The 20,950-nt window shown below is 46.0% G+C and overlaps 1 protein-coding gene across 1 annotated transcript in view; it reads right to left on the bottom strand.

Annotated features, from left to right (window-relative positions):
- Vsnl1 (visinin like 1) overlaps positions 1-20,950 on the bottom strand; it is a 95,357-nt gene that overhangs the window by 42,925 nt on the left and 31,482 nt on the right. Inside the window, exon 2 of the mRNA XM_010607456.3 lies at positions 7,840-8,006. Coding sequence (XP_010605758.1) covers positions 7,840-8,001 — 162 coding nt within the window. The 5' untranslated portion in view covers positions 8,002-8,006. The remainder of the gene's footprint in view (positions 1-7,839; positions 8,007-20,950) is intronic.

The following is a 20,950-nucleotide window of genomic DNA, read 5'->3' as shown; positions in this document are numbered from 1 at the left end:
TGTGATGCTGGGATCAAGGGTTCGTGATTATTAAATTAGTCCACTGACTGGTTTGGCACAGTTCTGGCTGTGGATAATGGGAAGGCCCACCCTGGGTGTGAGTGCTGCCTGCCCTCAGGGTCTGCAGCCCGGATAGAATACAAGGGATAGGAAGAAGGCTGCTGGTGTTGCTGGCTGCTTCACTACATTGCAGTCTTGCTGCCTTGCTGCCTTCTGCTCACCATGAACTCTTTCTCTTCTGCGAAGCCCTTCTGCCATGCCACCCTGCCACGAACTGACACCTCTACAGACTGTAAGCTACAGTAAACTTTTCTTCCTTTAACTGTGGGTGTCAGACATCTTGTCTCAGCAATGAGAAAAGTAACCAAGACACCAGCCTTCTTTAAGGCCTAGGCCCTTTCTTGTCCTTCCCATCCTGATTACGCAGACTCAGTACGATACCATACCTCTTCACCCACATTTCACCCTTTCACTCAATTACAAGCTTCTCAATGTCCCTGGACCACAGTCACCTGGGCCAGGACTTATGATACTGTCCTCTGTAGGCTGGGTACTACAATCTCTGGCATAGGGGATGGCATTTTATACTACTGGGGCCTGCCATTTACAATAGCATGGTGCTTTCAAGAAAATGAAGCTCACATAATAGTCCTGAATGAAGCTGGAGCAATGCTACTCACATATCAAAGACAAATTTGACAAAGTACAGATTAGAAATCTTTGTTTTTAGAATTACATCAGTGAAATTTACTTAAAAATCTAGTTTACAAAGGAATTTCTTGTTTCATTGTCAATTATGATTCAATAATTATTGTCACAGAACCTAGAATGCTAGGTATATCAATAGTCAGAAACATCTTTTGCTATTCTTAACCTTTCTTGGGCCTACAGAACTCTGTCTGAATCTGGCCAGAGCTATGCTAAGGGAGATGTGTGTGACATTTTGCATACAACTTCAGTGTGTGTGGAATTCACAAGGCCCACCCATGGACATTCCAGGGTTAATATCCATGCAAGTTATCAAAATATCATTGTGGAACTTTCCCCATGAGAACCATCTGGGCAATCAGCAACCCCAAGGGTCCCAGTAACCCACTAATGGGCAGCCAGTTTCAGTGATTTCTGATGAATGCCACTGGCATAGACAGACTTTTTCATTTGCACAGACACGGAAGCTTAGGACAAGACCAGCAAAGGCACCTGTCCAAATTACCAGCAAGCAGGGCAGACCTCAAGGTACAGGCTTTATTCCATGTTCTAAATGACAAAGTTTATATGCCTACCACCCTATATTTATTAGATGTTTGCATACAGCTTTCAGGAGGAAGACCTTTCACTCCTATGATAATAGACTTTAAAAAATGTTATTAGTACCTGTTTTCAGTATTCCTGTGTGGAGTTGGACATGTACATAAAACATCTTATTTCCTTTTAAATATAAAACACAATTTAAAAGAATTCTAAAACCATGCCAAGAATTATAAACTATTTTTGCAATACTTTAATAACTAGAAATTTTTAATTTTATTAAAATAACTATTATAAATATTCAGGTATTTCTGATTCTATGGTATCATTTATTTGTATTTTGTTTTAATATATGTTTTTGGTAGCTGTGTCAATGGAATTTTGGTGGGTAGACTTATTTTCCAATGTTTATGGCCTATAAAACTTTGTATTGAACTCCACCAATATAACGTGCTACAAAATAAAGACGGTTTATAGAGTGAAAGAGGATGATGTGTCAGCCCCTCCAGGCTCCACGCCTACTGAGGGCATAGCAGTGCGGAGGTCTTGAATGAATGAACCAGCAAATGAACCTACAGCTATGTAGAGAAGTTAGATGTGAATTTTCTAGCACCAAATCACAGAGTCTCTAATGATTACTGAGAGGTGCCTGGAATGGCTTGGCAGGAACTCTTTTGTTCTATGGGAATACATGTTATTAAAATTTAAACTGTTGAATAGTGATGATCAAAATGGCCTCTAGGGCTCTCCCACCTGTGTCAGATGTACCTGCCAGCTGTCTTGCTAATACCTAACAGTCTTCTGAGAACAAAGTTTGATGCAAAAAATAAGCTCAGGAGAGTTGGGCTGGAGCCCTGCAGGTCAGCTTTTTGCTATTTAATGATCTCTGAGAACCAAATTCTGTCCTCATCTGCACAATGTAAGCAGTAGGAATTGAACATAGGAGCCTCATTTCTGGAGGAGGTATATATAAAGGTCAGGAAACCAAGTGATCCGTGGTGGTGTATTAAAAAGGCCTTAAATGTCACATTGCATCCTGTCTGGCAGCTGGGAGTTGGGGGAGGGCTTTGTGCTCTGGAGGATACAATGTCTAGGAATCTGTGATGGGGTTGATGATGGTGCAACTGCATGCTGTCTCCTGTCATGCTGCTGTCCCCCCATAGAATGCATAGTGGACAGAACTATTTGGTGAGGGCATATTTTTCTATTGAGTTTTCAGGGAGCCTCACATTCTCCTCTGTATGCCATTCCATGCTGCGCTGAGCTAGCACCTGAAATAAACCCTGCATCCTCTTGGCTCTATGAGAGGGCAAACACAATTCATAATGGGATTTAATCATTTTTACTTCCCTTCTTTTCTTTGGGACTTCAGAGACCTAGGTGACAGGACAAGCCTTATTATTTCTACCTTGTAGATAAGGAACCTGAGGCTCAAGGAGGCAGGCATTTGGTAGGCACAGCACGGTGAGGGTTGAACCCCACATCTGTCAGATTCCAAATCCCGTGATAGTTTAAAACTAAGCCTGTGACTATCTTTTCAACTCATCCAGAGCCAACACAATGGCACCTGATGAAAATCACCTTGGAAGTCAAACCGAACATATACCAACATCCATTTAGGGCTGTTTTCAGGACTCTGCTAGATTAGTTTATTTGTTTCTTTGGCTTTGAAGTCACAGTAGGTAAGCAAACAAGGAATGGCATTGGCCCTCTTTCAAGGAAGAGGCCACTCCAAGGAATAGTGCACTGGGACAGGTACACTTCCTCCCTCACGCAGCGCCTGCTCTCCTCCAGACTTGGCTTCTCTTTTAAAACTGGCTGCTTCTCCAAAACTTTCTATTTTAAATTGTGATCTTGACTGTGCAATCAAAATTGTTGTTACAGACAGAAAATTCTCATGGAGAGAAAAATCAGGTACTTGGTTCATGTTGACAAAAATGTAGAAGTTCTTCTCAGCTTTTCCTCACCAGTGCTGTGGTGAGGATAACAGAGCATGTGCTGCAACTTCTGTGACCAGAGATACAGAACCCCTCTGTGCAGGGTGCCAGATACTCCTGACAGAAGACACCCTTTCCATCAGATGCAGAAGGCCCAGCGCTGGCACATGCCGACTAAGCAGGAGTGAAGATTATACTCGGGTTCTAGGGCTGCCTTAGCAGACCTGGTGGCTTAAACAACAGAAATGTATTTCTTTTTTAAGGTTCTGGAGGCTGGGGTCCCCAGACATTGTGTCAGTAACGTTGCTTTCTTCTGAGGTCTCTTTGCTTGACTTGTAGATGGTTGTCTTCTCCCTGGTCTACACTTGGCCTTCCCTACAATGCCTCCATGTGCAAATGTCCTCTTCTTAACGGACACCAGTCACACTGGACTAGAGCCCACTCCAGTGGCCTCACCACAATTTAACCCCATCTTTTAAGACCCTGTCTCTCCATTCTAAGTAAGATACTGGGGCTTAGAGCTTCCACACAAGAATCTATGTGATACACAGGCTGATAACAGCTACCAACCCCAGACAACTTAAAATCATTACCAGAGAATGTTTTGTTTTTTTTACAATTAAGAGCAAAGATTCACTGCGTTAATTCATTTCTTGTGTCAATATTCTGTTTTTAAATTAACCTCTCTGTTTTCCACTCTTGTCTCGGGCGGAAGCACTCGTGTCACGCCTCCTTGAAGTGTGGCTGTGCCTTCCTGATCACCCCAGGAGATCCTGGAGGCCGGACAGCACTGTGCTTTACTCATTTCTGCACGTCTTCATCGCAAGGCTTCCTTGACAAGGGACACAAAGCGAGCCACCAACGCTTGCTGATGCTGCAGTGAAGGTAGGCTCTGCACTAGCCATGGGGCTTATGTTGACGGAAATGTGGTGACCGTTGTCTGCACGACTAAAGCATATGACCTGCTTTGCAGCAGGAAGCACCACACCCAGATCTGTTGTACAAAGGTCACTCTAGCAGCCTCACAGCTGTGGGTCAGGGACTGATGCAGGGCTGCCTTGGGAGTCCACTGGGGAAGCTAAGATGCGGACTGCCCGCATCCTGTCTCTAATTCCATCCTGCCACCACTCTGTGGTGTCAAATTGCTTCCTATTGCCAAACCTCTGCTTTATTTTCTGTACAGCAGATCTAGTGTAGAGGATGTTCTTTCACACGTGGGTCTCCAAGGCTTCCGAAGCTGGGGCTTGTGACTCCTGGTCTTGCAGCTGTGTATCTGCCACTCTCCTGTTCCTGCCCAGTTCCCATCAGAACTGTTTTAGCTTGGCCAAGGTGAGACATTTGGAATCTGAAATGCTCAGGTCAGTAACAGCAATCAGGCCAGGGGGCTTCAGGGCCAGGAAGCAAGACCTCACTCAGTAGGCTCTGCTCCCTGTGGGGATTCCAGGAGGGATCTGCACCAAGTAGAGAAGGTGATGGTGCCCATTTTCCTGGGTGATGACTGTCTTGTTGAATACTTGCATTTTTCAGGAGCATTAAAGGACATTTTCCTCATCAGTCTTTCTCTTGGGCCTATTACATAAGCCACATCTCTTCCTCTCCCTTCTAGCTAGAACCACCTTTTCCTTTCTGTGTATGTGACACATTTCTTCTGTGATTCTTCCTTTATTTCTGCCCTTGAACTACTCTGGCAGGATTAAAAGACTTTTCTTGTTTTCTGTCCTCCGACAAAGGACATGGGCTTGTTTTAAATCTTGTTATTAAGAGGCTGAAATAAGGAGCTGCCAAGACTATTAACTATCAGGTCAGAAAATTATTCCTCTTTAAAGAGAAAGCTCACTCAGGCTCTGTGGGGAGGTGTGGATGGTTTTGGCCCAATGATATCAGCTGTCCTGCGGGACACAGGGCAGTGCTGATGTGCACATAAAGCCCCCAGTTTGAGGTGGGGGCTTTCTCAGCACTGAATCCTTCAGTGCATGAATGAAATACCTCACTTCCTGCAATTTAATCATTTCTTCGAAGGCAAGACCTCTGTAACTGTAAACAGATGGTGAGGACTAAGGTGCACAGTGTTCTAACACTTGCGTGATCTTCAATGATATGAAAGTGACTTGACACATTTCACTTTTCTGTACTTTCCTTGGGGATGAAGGTGAAGATGGCTCTGAACTCCATATGAGAAAATGGCAGAGGATGTGACCAAAAGCTATGCAGAGTGTTGGAACAGTCTAGGAAACGCATCGAACTCACTTCACTGCAAAAGCAGCTGCAGTCAGTTAAATAATAGACGTTTCTCATCATTTCTATATGAAATACCTCTACAGGAAATAACCACTCAGTTCTTAGGACAGTCACAGTGATCTTATACCATTCTACACATATTTGGGGATATAATTTTATAGATTCCTGTGGGGACCCTGGCTTAATCATAAGCCTGGGCTCTTGACACTCATCAGTGGCTGATCATTTGCTTTTGTTGGTCAGTGAGCTTTTAATGCAGTGAGGTGCCCACACACCCACCACTAAAGACAACCACCGTGACTCTGACACAGTCTTCGTCTAGCCACACAGGTAACCCCTGTTTCCTTCCCTTGTTTCTCTCCACTAGAAGCCACCATCAGTCTGCATCAGTCCTGTATCCATCACTCCTTTCCTGTCCTTTTTATGCCATTTCATTGCATTTACTTGTGATTCTGTGAAAGCATATTTTTATTTTATTTCTGTTTGATTTAAAATCTTTAAAACTCACTTCTGCACTTAGTGTCTTAGCATTTCTGGAGTCCAACCATTTTGATGGCTGTGTAACATTCTATCCTGTGAATATACCACAATTTATTTTCCGCCTTCCACTTGGTGGGCAATTGGGTTGCTTCCCAGTTTTGTACCTGTGAGCAACGTGATGGTAAGCATTCTTACACATGCCCTGCATGTTTGCGTGCAAGAGTCATACTGCTGAGGGCCGGGGATTTAGCTCAGCGGTTCGGTGGCCTGCCTTGCAAGCGCAAGGACCTGAGTTCAATCCACAGTACCAAAAAAAAAAAAAAAGTCATACTGCTGAATAACAGGCTACGGAAAGTGTTCTGCTTAAGAGAGGATGATAACATTTAAAATTCTACACGAATATCCCATATACGTGTATATGTAATTTAGATAGTTCATATTACTCAAACTGACATTTGCCACAATTAAAGGATTAAAGCAATATTTTCTATTTGGTATTTTAGTCAGAAAAAAATTTAAAAATGCAGTTTCTTCCATAATTATAACATTATATAAGCATACACAAACCAGAATGACTTATATTGTGCCAGAACTAGAACCAATAAAATTAATACACTTAGGCATGTCAAAATAATACTGCTGCAGTAGAAATTATACTTTTATGGGAAAGTTCTATCTAATATTCGGGGAAAGGTCAGCTTCCAAACAGTGTCAGATGTTGAGTCAGTGGAGTTGATATTGATGTCCCAATCTTACTGCACCCTTTTCACCTAAATGGGCTGTAGTGAGAATCTGGATTCTTATCTGCATATGGGGAAACGTTTGTTGATGAAAAAGCTCTCCCAGATATTTTATCTTTAATTATGACACACACACACACACACACACACACATGTTTTCACAAAGTCAAACAATGTTTCATTATCAGCTTGTCAATACTCATCAGCAAACATAATGATCTGAGGTTTTTACTGTTCTTTCACTGATGCTGGTCCTCTAAACCCTATTCAGTGGACGGATGCAACAGTTACTCTTCTTGTTCAGGTTGTTTGACTATATCTGGAACTATATATACACATGAAGTGAGACTGGAAAATACAGTGTGTGTTTAAATGGAAAGAGTTTGTTATAGTAGAAGACGCATTTCCATTAATCTCCCTCAACAGCCTCCCCTTGCTTTGAACACCCTTACCTCGTCATTCTTGCCAGTCTTTGAAACAGTTGAAGACCTCTTTGTTTAGTGTCTCAGTTACACTGATGTCTTGAATCAGTTCAGAATGTTTACCTTTCATGAAGAGCCAGAAGTGACTCGATGCCAGATCAAGTGAATAAGGTGGATGAGGACATGCTGTTCTGCTTATAAGCCTGCCTTTCCACTGGCTGGCATCTAGAAGCAGCACTGTCTGTTTGATCACACCTCACAAAGATGCTCATAAAGGAGGACTCCAGAACTGCTCGGAAAGTGCAAGAGTGGGGGGAGAAATGTGCTCCAAGTTAGGGGGAGCACTTTGAGGGAGATTAATCGCAATGTGTCTTTTACTGTCATCGTTTAAAACAATATTTAATATTCACTGTATAGTTTGAGCACCACACACACACACACACACACACACACACACACATTTTCTTTTTACAGTACTGGGGATGGAACCCGGGGCCTTGTATGTGTGGGCAAGTGTGCCAGTAGGAAGCTACATTCCCTACTTTTAAAAGTCTGAATCTGAGGTAGGGTCTGGCCCAGGCTGGCCTAGAACTTTTGATTCTCTTCCCTCAGCCTCCTGATACCTGGGATTATAGGTACATTTCCACTTCTTAAAGAATGCGTATTTTTCTTTTGGATAGAAAATCGGGATCGGAACAAACTGGCTACTATTAATCCCATGTGAAGCTTGTCTGTTTCCGGCCCAGGGAAGACAGAAGCCGCAGAAGTGCTCACCTTCACGTAGAGCTGCTGGAACTCCTCCAGGTTCAGCCTCCCGCTCGGGCAGTCCTTGAGGAAGCCCTTGTACCACTGCTTGAGCTCGTGCTCGTTGAACTCCGTGCTCTTCACCAGATCCTCCATGACCTCGGGGGCCAGTTTGCTGTTCTGCTTTCCCATTCTGCCTGGAGAAGAGCAAACCAAGGTGGTCAGCCTCGGCGAGAGCGGTCACCTGGGGTTCCGCGCGGCCCCGTCTAGGATCGCTGCGGCCATCTGCTCAGTCCCCCAGGTCCACCTCCTTCTTGGAGTGACAGAAAAGACAGGAACAAAACAGACTGCGAGACAGATTGAAGGGCTGTGAGGTCACTGCCTCCGCAGCAACGTCATCGTCCCAGGGCCCCGGAGCGGAAGCCCGCGGCCATCCCCCTTAGGCTGCTCTGATCAGGTAGGGGACGCTCTTCTGCTTCTCCTTTTATTAATTACAGTCCATTAGCACTTTCTACCGGGTGCCTGATGTTTTCATGGCACTGAGTGGATGGGTGGGTAAGCAGCACTTGAACCCAAGACCGCGTACATGCACTCTACTACTGGGCTTCATCCCTGGCCCTTTTTATTTTTATTCGGAGACAAGGTCTTACTAAATTACCCAGGTTGCCCTTAAACTTGTGATCCTCCTGCCTCAGCCTCCCACGTGGCTGGGCTTGCAGACTTACAACCCAAACCCTGCCCCAGTGTCAGATTCTACATTTAGATCCTGAGGCTATTAAAAGGGATTGTTGACAAGAATAAAAAGATTCGTAATCAATTATCAGAAAGTAGCTTTAAACACTTGAAGAGCAATCATACAGCATCTTAGTTGTCCCAGTTCTAAAATTTTAGCTTTTTAAAAGTGAAAGTAACTCATTTTCATTAGTCACTTTCATTCTCTACTCCCCTCTTTATACATTTTCTACAGTGTTGTCTTCAGAGTTAAGAAACTCTTGTTGCTTTCTAGGGATTGGTTGGTGAATTCCAATTATTGCTAGGATTGGAAGTACAAATTATAAGGCATAAAATAACATTACCTGTACCAACTGTGCACCTAATCTGTTACAGTGCAAGCAATGAGGTATATTTGGAGTCTTTCCTGATTGAGCTACTTCCTATACGTGTTACTTAAAGTAATAAAGCAGATATTAATAAAGGCGTCATTAATAAAGCAGGTACTATAAAACTCTTTCAGTAATGACTACTTAAGAAATAACCTGGCTAGCAAAGACCCAGAAGAATATTTTGTCATTAAAATAGTTTCAGATACCTCTTCTACATCCCTTTGAGTGTATACTTCTTTAATTTTGCCTAGCAAATCTTTCTACATCTCTTGAAACAAATAAATAAAATAGTTGCTGCATTAGTGCTACAAAATTAAGGATGTTTAAAGTCCTTTCCCTTTAATCTGTTGCTTTATAATAATGAAAAGATTTCAAACAACAAATTAACCATAGATTGATTTTAAAAGTCAAAGTAATCTTGAAAATCTGAAGGGCCACCAGAATAATAAAACTACAAGTCCATCTTTAAAGTATACTTCGAGTAGAGTGAGACAGGTTTTGAAGGATTCATCTGGTTCTTCAATGTCCATGAAATGAATCTTCTCCTGGGCTCTTAGCAGGGTCTACGGCTTGTAAGAGCTCAGCAGGGCTAAGTTGATCATGTACTTTATTGTCATTATTTTAAAAAATCTTCTCCTAAAACAAGATCCACACCCATTGTCAGGAACATGTCCTAACACTGAATAATTCTTTCACTGTAATGAAAGCAAATTATGCTACTCCCAGGGAAGGCTTCCAGTTGGTGCCGGCCAACGGCTGGCAGCAGCCAGGTGGTAATGGTAGGATGGCCAGGTGTTCCTAAGCTCTTCAGTTTGGGAAGAGTACTCAGGATCAGCAAAAATGCCCTTTGTGGTGGAGCTCCTCTATGTTTGCTTTTAGTTTCAAGTCTCTTATTAGCAACTGTTTCTTAATTATAAGTTACTGTGGGATTCCACAGCTGGATATGGAAATCAAGTGGGTACTCTGATGTCAGGTTTAATTAATTTGGGTAAGAAAACTGTAATTCATGTTTATTCTGATCATTCAAAGATGTATCACCAAGCCTTTCAATGCTGCACTTTGCTCTTCTCAGTACAGAGGCACAAACTTCCGTTACAGTAGCAGCTACCGAAGGTGAAGTGCTGGCTGTGGAGAGAGGGGGAATCAATGGCGAGGGCAGCTCTCTGAGCCTCAGAACCCTGGGCCAACTGGTACAGAGTCACAGGAAGGGCACAACAAGGCTGGGATTGGAACTTGGATCTACAGGGCTCCAGTATGTAATCCTAGAGAGACAAGAGGACGAAAGGTATTTCGGGTAAAGGAACAGAAGGAAAAAAAAAGCAAGGTCAAATCTAAGATGAACGGAGAGAGGATCTGTCACTTTGGCAGCCTTGATGCTTTTTTTGGAAGAGATAGATTTACTAAAACTACAAGCTTAGAAGTGACTTTGTATTAATGATGGGAAAATGGATTAAAGGTATTAAAAACCACCTTCCCCAAGAATCTTTAGAAGTTCAACAGTTAGGATTGTCCATGGGTCACTTGTAATGCCTTAACTGTCCCTGCCAGCTGGGAGAGGGTGGTCCCCTGCACACAGGGTGCATTGTCGGGACCGTGAGTCACACTTTTGGAGACTCATGCGCATAACTGCATGCCTCAGGCAGCAGGTCTCGCTCTGCATGTGGGTGGGTCCCGTGGAAAGTCAAGTTCTGGCCTGGCTCAGAGCGGTGTCGCCCCTGCCCTCATCAGCCCGTCAGGTCTTGCCCAGACTGACGATTGGCCTCCTCACTGAGCGCCCTGGCTCCACCTACCCTGCACAGGACTGAGTGAATTTCTGTAATACAAACCTTGTAATCTGTTCCCCAAACCCTCAACATTTTCCATCTCCAAGACAAAGCCCCACACCCTTTCGTGACAAAGTCCTGCCTGCTCACATCCTCACATTCTGCCTGCCTTTCGCTTCACATACTAACAGTCATCACCTGTTACCATTCCACAAGTTCACATTCCACACATCCACAGCTCTGCACCTGCTCTTTTCCTAGAAGGTGTCCCTGTTGTCTGCTCACCAGACCCTCCCGTTCTCTAAGCAGGCTCAGCTCACGAACCAGCTGCTCTTAAACCTTTAGGCAGACATGGACACCATTTCTCCTATCTCCCTGGCTGTATAAACCTTCCAAGATCATTATTTTTCTATTAGATAGTTAGTTTCTTGGGAGAGGACTATCCTTTGTTTACCTCCGAGTCTCCGGTAATGTGTACTAGGTGGTTAACAAATGTCTTTTTTTGAGAGAATGAATAAATGAGGGAGACTGAAGTGTTTGATATAAATCTCTGTGGAGAGATCGGTCTCGTCATCTGTGTATGAGGACAGTGGGTGCAGTCCTTACATATGACATGCGGTTCACAGATGGGATGAGTGCTGTATTTAATGGCACGGAAAATGGAAAAGAGCCTTTTGTCTAGGGGATGGGTGCTGGTCTGTTCTCATCACTTCATTTTTAACACCTTCAAGGTAGGCCCTGAATCCTTTATCTCAGTGTCCTCAGCTATTGGAGCAAAGCTGATACTTAGTAACGTCTGATAAAGGAGAAGGTGCAGATGGACTGGGGCTGCAGACCCAGGCTTGTTTCGTTCTGGGCTGCAGCAATGCGAGCTGTTATGGTTTAGGTCTAGATGTCCCCAAAGCCTCATGGGCTCATAGGTAAGGCTTGTGGGAGGTGAGTGGATCACAGTGCACCTAACGGGGGCTGGTGTGCTGAGGGTTTATAGTGACTTTCTGTTAGGAGGTGGGATCTGGTCAGAGGAGCTAGGTCACTGGGGACATGGCAGGAAAGGGTCTGTCCCCTCCCCACGGATCTCTCTGCCTCCTGTGTGCCAGGCCATGAACTCTTTCCCCTCTGTGATCCACCCCCTGCTATGCTGCCCTCTTGGAGCCAGCTGACTGTGGACCGAATCCCCTATACACCTTTCCTCCTTAGAGTTGTGGGTGTGTACTCTTTTGTCTCTTAGTGACAAAAAAAACTAAGATGTGAGACAAGTAGTAACTTTCATTATGGGAACAGGATAACAGAAAGGGTAAACATGACAAGCAAGTCTCTTAATGTCCCCAATAAAGCGGTGCCATGCCAGCATGTGAGGGAAGCACAGCAACTCTGTTCTAACTTACTCTGTGATCTTTGGTGAGATCCTTTCCTTCCTTCATAGTTTCCCGTTTAAAATATGAGCAAGTTGGACCAGATGACCTTCAAGGCTATTCTCATTCTACTATTTACCATTTTGCTGCACAAAGTTCTATAACTGTGAAAGTATGAGTCACAGATTTCAGAGAGACCTCTCAGCAATGTTTTCTTTATGGATTTGTACCTGAGAACCTGTCAGCACTTGAGCACTTTGCTACCCAAAAAAGGAGGGAACAGAAACCAGCATGTATTACTTCTAAGCTGGAGTTCCAGGCAATAATGTAAAATCCATCCTAGTCCCAAACCAAGTATTCTCACCACTTGAGTTGCAAGCGAGAGAATTTCAGTGTGGGGCACAAAAAGCAACTGGCAAAAGGTCTCAGTGGGCAAGAGAATTCTGTGAGCACAGAGTGCAGGGAGGAGAAGCCCAGCACTGCTTGTCACAAACAATACCATGAATAGCTGGCACTTTTTCTCACAACTCTAGTGTACAAAAGGCTTTTGTGCAACAACATTAAGTCATATGATGAGATTGTAAGAAAGAAGTAATCATGACTCCCTTTTTACTGATGAGCACTCTGAAGGTCAGAGTGAGAGCGAGAAGTTGTGTGACTTGCCCTAGTACAATCAGTTAATGAAAGCTTAGTAAGGGATGAGCACAGTTCTATCATACTACCTTGCTTTTTGATACTGGTTTCCAGTTCTTTTACCTGTATTCTGCAGTCACTGAGCTGGTCTTCCTGCCCTGAGGGTTACTGCCCTCCCTCCAGGCTCTTTTCATCCTTAGTGTGGCCAGGAGAACTTGCTGGAGAAGCAGGGGATTGAGAAGCACCCTCATGTACTTCCCCCCACAGCTCCATGTGAGAGAGTGTGTGTGTGTGTGTGTGTGTGTGTGTGTGTGTGTGTGTGTACTTGTGAGCCCTACAGAGAGGGAACTGGTGCTTCCCTCTGCCTGGCATGCCCTTTTCCTCCCATTACCTGTCTGGGCTTATCCCTTACCCAGCTTCCCAGAACACCGCAGAGCCTGCTGAGTACCAGCAGCACAGAGCAGTGCACAGCCAGCTCACCTCAGTAATCTGGCAACTGGCATGGCTAATTTTAGTGAGATTCATCTAAAGATGGGCGTCTGGGACAGAGCAGCCTGCCTACCTGAGCATTTACACAGCTGCATAAGCACATCAGTGGGGAAGCAGGCTTGGAAAGAGACCCAGAACAGCAGAAGAAAGGGCCTTCTGGGCCCAGGTTGCAGCCCTCCGGAATGCGTGCAGTTCTAGCAACAAAGGGAGCTTGCTGGAAGTCCCGTGTCAGATTGCTCAGGTCAGTTCTCTTGGGCTCCAGGCTCCTCACCTGCAGAGAGGGAACTGGCGCTTCCCTCTGCCTGGCATGCCCTTTCCCTCCCATTGCCTGTCTAAATCTTACTGCTGTCAGACTCAGTCCAGACCTGCCTTTTCCACGTTCTTCTCTACCACATCGCCATGCTTTCCTGCTTGGATATGACATTGTGGTTTTGAGCTAGTAATGGCTCAGTGGAATGCTTAAACCAACCAAAGCAGGTAGAAAAGCTGGCTGGAAAGCCCTAGGAGCAACTTGGTTTGGCAGATGTTCCCAGGTGCCTTCTGTGGGAAAGGCCCATGCCTGGCATGTTGGACATTTGGACGATGGTCCCAGCCTTGCGGGGCTCAGAGACATGCACAACCTTGGGAGACAAAGCCACATGAAATAAGTGCTCATAGCCGTGAGAGGCAGGCATAGTCTCGCTGGGCAGACAGCCTCACCTGTGAGCAGTCCCTGGGGAAACTTTTAAGCAGCGTTTCTCAAACTTTCTGGCTACCTCCTTAACACAGCTTCCAGGAACCCGCCTGAAGAGGGAAATCTGTATAGTTCCTGGCAGCCCAGGCGACACGGTCATAGCTCAGCATGGGCCATACTGCTGTGAAGGATGCAGGCAGGGTAGAGTGAGTGGACTGAACAGAAAACACCCAAAGCAGCATAGACTGAGCCAAGGTCTCCTCACTCTTCCTGCCTGGCAGCCTGGTTGAGGTGTCAAGATTCTTGTGTTGGAGAATTAAGCATTAAAGAAGTCAAACATCAAAGGACAGGAAGCCAAAACCTGAAGATTTATCTGTGGGCTCTTCGGGGTCAAGCTTTCTGGTTTTAGGTTGAAGAGTCTGTGGCTCAGGAAGGGGATGAATTTTCTCACATCACAGGGGTAGCTGATAGCAGGGTTGGGAGGAAGGTGATCTGCTGACCCACCCGGGTGTCCTTGATCCCGTCCCCAGGGCAGGCGACCTGCAGGCCGAGCTCTCGAGGCCTGGAAGTTACCAGGCCTGCTTATCTGTTGGAGAATACTGAGACTGCCCCCTTAGGGTCATATATACAAATTGTATTTCCAGAGACTGTTAAAATAATCATGCCACGAGGCAGCCAGTATGTATTGTGTAGGGTTTTATTTTCTTTTTTCTTTTTGGTACCATGAATTGAACTCAGTTTCTTGTGCTTGCGAGGCAGGTGGCGGAACCACTGAGCTAAATCCCAGTCCTTAATTTTCTAATAAAGACAAATATCTGGCTCTTTCTGCTCTTCTCTTTTTCATCCTCCACAAGCCAAGCACTCCCAGGGCCCCACAGCACTCCCAGGGGACGGGAGCAATGTTGGCCACAGCCTGGCTGTTCATGCTGCACCTGGAACCACAGTGGCTTTAGGAGAGAGGTGCCCTCTCCCACAGCACTTTCTGACAGCACTGCCTCAACTGGGACCTTGTGGGATTTCAGCTGAGGCTTAGCCCTCAAGCATGAAATAGACTGAGGGGCACAGGCTGCATCTTTGGGGACTTAAGATAAAATGTCGAAGCACATATCTGATCTGTAATAAATGAGGAAGATACTTTAGTGGCGGTGGCGGTGGCACTGTTAGGGCAAGTGACAAGAGGCAGCTTCAAGAAAGCATGAAAAGTGCATGAAGACAAAGCAGGAGTGGGCCTGGGATCACCCATCTAACCCAACCCCTTGTTTTTGGGAAGAGGCCAGGGCATTGTACCAGGGAGCTGGATGAGCTGGTAACAGAGCCCTGCAGTGACCTTGGCAGAGAACAGACGACCTTGGACACTGACTTGGGCTGAAAGCCAACACCCTGCAGTGCTGGCAGAGCCACACTGTGACCAGGTGTGAGGCGGGATCTCCCTTCTCAGACCTGCTCCAGCTGCCCCCAGCTGAGCTGTCCCTTCCTAAGGAAGGGGTTGAGAGCCTGAAGTGACCCTGGGTCCTGGCTAGATGGCAGAGCCCTGGCTCCAGGCCGGCAGCAGACATCAACCTTTATCTCTCACCAGGAGGTCCTGAGCTAAAACCAGTCTGGTAACTTGGGGACCAGCTGATCTGAGACTGCTGGCCAAGAGGTCCCAGTGGCCAGCTTGGCCCTGAGGCCCTTGAGGGTCAGATAGCTCCATCTTCTTCCCACTCACCAAGACAGGATGAGCATTTCCCAAGCACCCGAGAAGCTAGACCCAGAGCAGCACCACACTCGGTAGCTGAATTGGCCAGATTTCCCACTAGAAGGACACAACACGACTTAGGGGACAGAGGTTTGTTTGGGTCACAGTTTCAGTAGGCTCAGGGGGCTGGCAGAAAATGCCTGATGCATGGCAGGGTAGGAACACACCTTTCAGGGCCACCCCCAGTGACCTACCTCTTCTGACAGCACAGCCACGTTCTGGCTCACCACTGGATGGGCTCAATGAGACTACAGCACCTCCAAATCTGGTAACTTCCACTCACGCGAGACTTGGGGGACATTTCAGATCTGAACTGTAGCTGCCCCTCAGTGCTAATCTATGACTCTGGCAAAGTTTCTACTCAGTTTTTCTTGTGCCCTGTTTTGCTGGTTCCCTTTCCATTCTATAGGGCTCAATATCTCTTATTTTCACTTGGACTGAGTTTAATGAGGAGAAGAGTATGTGCTGGAGCCAGACTAGGTAGCAAACGATATTGTTGCTAAATCCGAGTAAAGAACTTGATAAGCTCCTCAGCCCAGTGGACCTTATGTCTGTTTGTCGCATGGAATTGGTATTATTTGCTCATGGCATTGTTTGAGAATAAATGAGGGAGCACACTGAACTCTTTGCAATAGTGTTTTGTCCAGTGGGAAGCACGCATCCAACTGCAGCAGTTATTACCGTCCTCAGCCTGGAATCCAGCAGGCCCAGCTGCTCCAGCAGAGGGGCAGATGACACTGCAACTTTGGACAGAGATGTGCAGGATACCCTACCTAACACCTGGTATCAGACCCAGTGTGTGTGGACAGGAGTAACAGAAGTACTCCTTCTGTGGTGTAGGGAAGTCCATGACAGCCCTGTGGATCCCTCTCAAGCAAAGGTGTTTCCTGTCTGGCCTGGCAGAGGAAGCCACCTGAGGATCCCACAGCCCAGAGTGAGTTTCAGAGGTGAGGCAGTGAGGTTTCCACTCAGCTCCCAGCTTGCCCATGGCAGAAGTGTGACATGATCGCTAAACGGGTACTCTTCACTGGGGACTATTTCCTGAATCTTATGTTTATTTCCCAATCCTTGTACTTTTGTGTGTGGGTGGTAATGGGGATTGAATCTAGGACCTTTGGATATATATCCAAACTGATGCACACCCTAACCCTTTTTACTTTTGTTTTGAGGTAGCGTCTTGCTAAGTTGTTAGTTGCTCAGGCTGGGCTGGAACTTGCAATCATCCTGCTTCAGCCTCCTAGAGTGCTGGGTTACAGGCTCCATTCTATGTATTTCTGAGAACTGGTTTCTATGAAAGGAAATGGGCCATCCTTGGCAGTGTCAGAACCTCACTTAGCTCTGTGAGGTACCGGAGGAAATGCTTTCATTAATAATCACAGCCTTCTGTCCGACAGATTGTGTTCTAGGTTGTGCTGCCAAGTCCCAGCGAGAGCGGGTGCGATGGTCCTTATCTCAGAGCAGCAGGGAGCTGCTGAGAGAGGAGAGCAGACGGGAGTGTGCCCCATCTCTGTGCAATGCCTGTCACACAGCTGGACCTTCCTGTGCTCTCAGAGTGAGCCATGCACACTCGGGAGGGGAGCGAGCAGCGTGTCACAGGTCTCCATGGAACTGAGTCACCCAGGAACAACCTCCCTTCTTCTGCCTCTCCAGCCACTACTCTTTCCCCTGTGAGAGGCGCTTGCCCTCCCTGCAGTAATTCTACAGAGATACTTCAGCTCCTGTGGGTGTGTTTGAAATGCAGACAACTTGGAATTCTCCTACAGAGACAGCTTTGGTGAGTTAAATATTCTACTCGAAGGGAGAAAGATGCTGAAATTAACCAGTTCATTTCTTTATCCCACAAACTTTAACTCAGTATCGTCATGTGGTTCTCAAATCTAGCTCCAGGCAGGTCTTTCCTGAACCCTAGATAACATATCTAGCTGCCTGCAGACATTTCCCCCTTAGTCCCCTCAACCGCATCAAACCCAATGGAGCATCCAAACGTGCCTGCCTCATGCTTATCAGCCAGCTCCTGACCGCCTTCTTCGTTTGCTGCTCTCTGGGTGAATAGCCTGCGGCCTGCCTGGGCTCACTGACTGGCTCTGCCACCCCTGATGTCTCTGTGCCCACCGGCTGTCAAGGTGAGTAGTTTGTGGATTTTGCCTCCTAACTCTCACCTCCATCTACTTCTGCGTTGCTAGGGCCTTGCTTCAGGCCATTCTGAGGAGCACAGTAGCTCCTAAACTGCCTTCCCATCCAGTCCCACCCTCTTGACATTCACTCTGCATTGTGCCTGACGATCTTTGGAAAACACAAGATGTGGTCAAGTCACTGCTCTGTTTAAACCCTCCAGTGGCCTCTCGCATCCGTGCCCTGAACTTGAGCCCTAGGGACTTCGAAGGCCGGCCCAGCTGTGCCCTTCTCCTTCCTGCCCCGCTCAGCATCTCTGTGACCTCCTGTCTCCCCGTGACCCCGCTCTATGCTCCCAATTCTGTTTTCTTTCGTGTGTGTGTGTGGGTGGTGGTGGTAGTGGCAGTGGCGATTCTCATTAGCTCCATCTTGTTCTTCTAGTAAATTACAGTGTTTTTGTTTGTTTGTTTTGGTACCAGGGATCGAACTCTGCTCCTTGTGCTTGCGAGGCAGGTGGTGGAACCACTGAGCTAAATCCCCGGCCCCACTAAAGTATGTTTCAGGATATGGATGAGGCATCATCGATGACTTCATTGGCTTCCCTTTTTGTGCCTTGACTGCAATTTGTAAAGCCACTGTCCACACATGCCCTGCCACAACAGTGTCTGCCATAAAAGTTGCCTCTCTCACCAGCCTAGGACTCCTCAGGCCAGAGTGCTCACCTGGCTCACCCAACACTGCTCACAGCTCAGCACCCTGGTTTGTTGTTGGATCCGTTAGCAGATATGTGATCCCTGCCCTCAGGGGCTTCCGCTTCTCCGTGCAGAGACTAGAACTGCGAAATGTGGATCAGAGATGTTTGTGTCAAGTGCCCAGAGTGGAGGCAAGGTGAGGGGCTGGGGCACACCTGCACACTCTTGTTAGGGACGTGGGGAAAAAGCTTCTGAAGCTAAAAGGTGGAGTGAAGAATATTTTTTGAAGTGGTCCCTCTAAATGAGCTCACGGAAATAATCACACAAGTCTGCAGTGACATATAGGTAAAAGCATTTACCCCAGCATGGCTTAAAATGATTTTAGGAAAGCCTCTTAAAAAATGAGCTATGCTCAGCATAGAAAACCGTTTAAGTAAATTTTGGTAGAGCTACACAGAGGAGGTTATGAAGCCACTGAAAATGATGCAATAGACTTGCTTTGACATGGGTTGGTGCTGATTCAGTGTCACTTATTTAAATCAAGCACAAATACACAAGCAAATGACATAATTTCAAGGATAAACACTTATCTGAAGACACACATTAAATACCATAAGCTGGAGGAAGAGGATAGAAGACAAAAAAGAAAATTAAAAATGCATAAAAGCTCCCACAAGATAGCTGGGCAGGTCCTAGCCCTCTGGGAGGCTGAGGCCAGAGAAGCAAGCACAAGTTCGAGCCTGTCCTGGGTAAATCAGTGACTTAGCAAGATCTTGTTTCAGTAAAAAAGGGGATGTAGCTCAATGAGAAGCACTAGGTTCAATCCAAGTCCAGAAAAACAACAACAACACAAGGAAGTCTTTATAGAGACAACCATGACAGTATGCTCTGAACTGAGTAACGTGATTAATATAAGAATGTGTTTGAGGCCCCCAAAAGAAAGACAAAAGAAGAGAAAATATTGTAGTAAACTTTTAAGTAGGAAAATAATAGGTCACACAAAGGAGTGAGGCACACATAGCATCACCTTGCTTCTGCTTTATGCATATACTCAAGCTGTGTGCACAGGAAGTTCAGCCAGTTTGCAATTTACATCAAAATCCTAAGAGTGGTTGTAACTGCTGTCAGTGTAATGCTAACATTTCCCTCTCTCCTCCAATGTCTTTCTGACCTTTTCTAGCGAGCACATGTAACATTCATAATCAGAAAATACATACACAGACAATTTCTATTCTAACAAACAAGCAGCATGTCTGTCGTTCACACCACAGGCTCAGGAAACCCGGAAGGAAAATTGCTGAGGTGCTATTCTATTAGAGCTGCTTTCTCTCCAAACCCGATAGCACTCTTTTAGGAGCCACTTGTAGGCCAAAGGCCTTTGGTACTGTGGGTCCGTTCTTTAGGACTGAACGAAGTGATAATTACAGAGACACTCAGGAGAATACCAGGCTGAAATCACAGCACTCTGTGCAAGCCCTGATGTGGAGACACAGTGCTGGAGTCAGACCCCTGGGTCGGAATCTGCTGTCAGAAAACTCTCTGCTGCCCGTTTTGGCACTGATGAGGTTGATGATAACAGTGCCAATGCCACCCTTTATCACAAGGCTTAAACAAGACAGAAGAGAGGAAAGAACTTCCTAAATGCTGAAGCACAATATTTGATGTTCATTATAATGATTAAGATTGAAATTCAAATGTGGAAAATTCCAAGATAGAAAAAGATGATGACTCAACAGGTCGTCACTTCTTCTCAGGGCTGGGTCCAATGAAACTGGGAAGGGAACTGCCCAAAGGACAAAGGCAAGATCCAAGAAAGCTTGGGAAACAGTAGCATTTCTGGGACAACTTTACCTGCCTGTTTTCCAGGAAATAAGAAAATGAAAGCCCACCATTTAAGGACCTCATCCCTGGAAATGGTATCCACAAAACCAGTTGATCCCCTTTGAAAGTTTCCTAGGGCTCTCCCAAAGGCCTGTGTGGGTTTTCTGGGCTTTCATAGCATCATGGCCCCATATCTTTCCTTAAATCTCCAGAGCCAGGTTTCAAACCAACCCTGCCAATGTTTTCCTGTGACCTTGGCAGAAGAAATTTGTGTCCTAGTGAACTTCAGTTGTCTGCATACAAGTTCTATGAAACTTTTTGCCTCACCCAGTTGGCCAAGTTCATTGTAAGAAATGAATGATAGAGGCAGCTTGTAGATTGTTGTGCTCTTAATCTGGTGCATTTCCCATGAAATGACAGGAAAGAAAACAACACACAGGACCGGGGATTTAGCTCAGTGGTTCTTTCACCTGCCTAGCAAGCACAAGGTCCAGAGTTCGATCCCCCCATACCGAACAAACAAACAAACAAAAAAAACCACACAAACAGAAAAGAGTGGGCTTTGTTGGGGAAGAATAAAAGGCAGGAATAGGTTTCAATTCCTGATGGCAAGGATGACTGGCCCACTGGAGGTCACAAGAGAACCTGAGGAGGGGAGTTATGTGGAAAGAGAGGCAAAGCCAAGTGCCCCTTCTCGGGCTCCTGAGGGTGGTGGCAGAGGGTAGCTACTGCCAGGTGCCAGGGGGTGCAGACCCTCTCTGGTGA

This window comes from Fukomys damarensis, unplaced genomic scaffold (genome assembly GCF_012274545.1).
Source record: "Fukomys damarensis isolate Sample0158 unplaced genomic scaffold, DMR_v1.0_HiC HiC_scaffold_2, whole genome shotgun sequence".
Classification (NCBI taxonomy): domain Eukaryota; kingdom Metazoa; phylum Chordata; class Mammalia; order Rodentia; family Bathyergidae; genus Fukomys; species Fukomys damarensis.
Note: the sequence above shows the minus strand (reverse complement) of the source record. Positions and strands in the feature narration are given on the sequence as shown.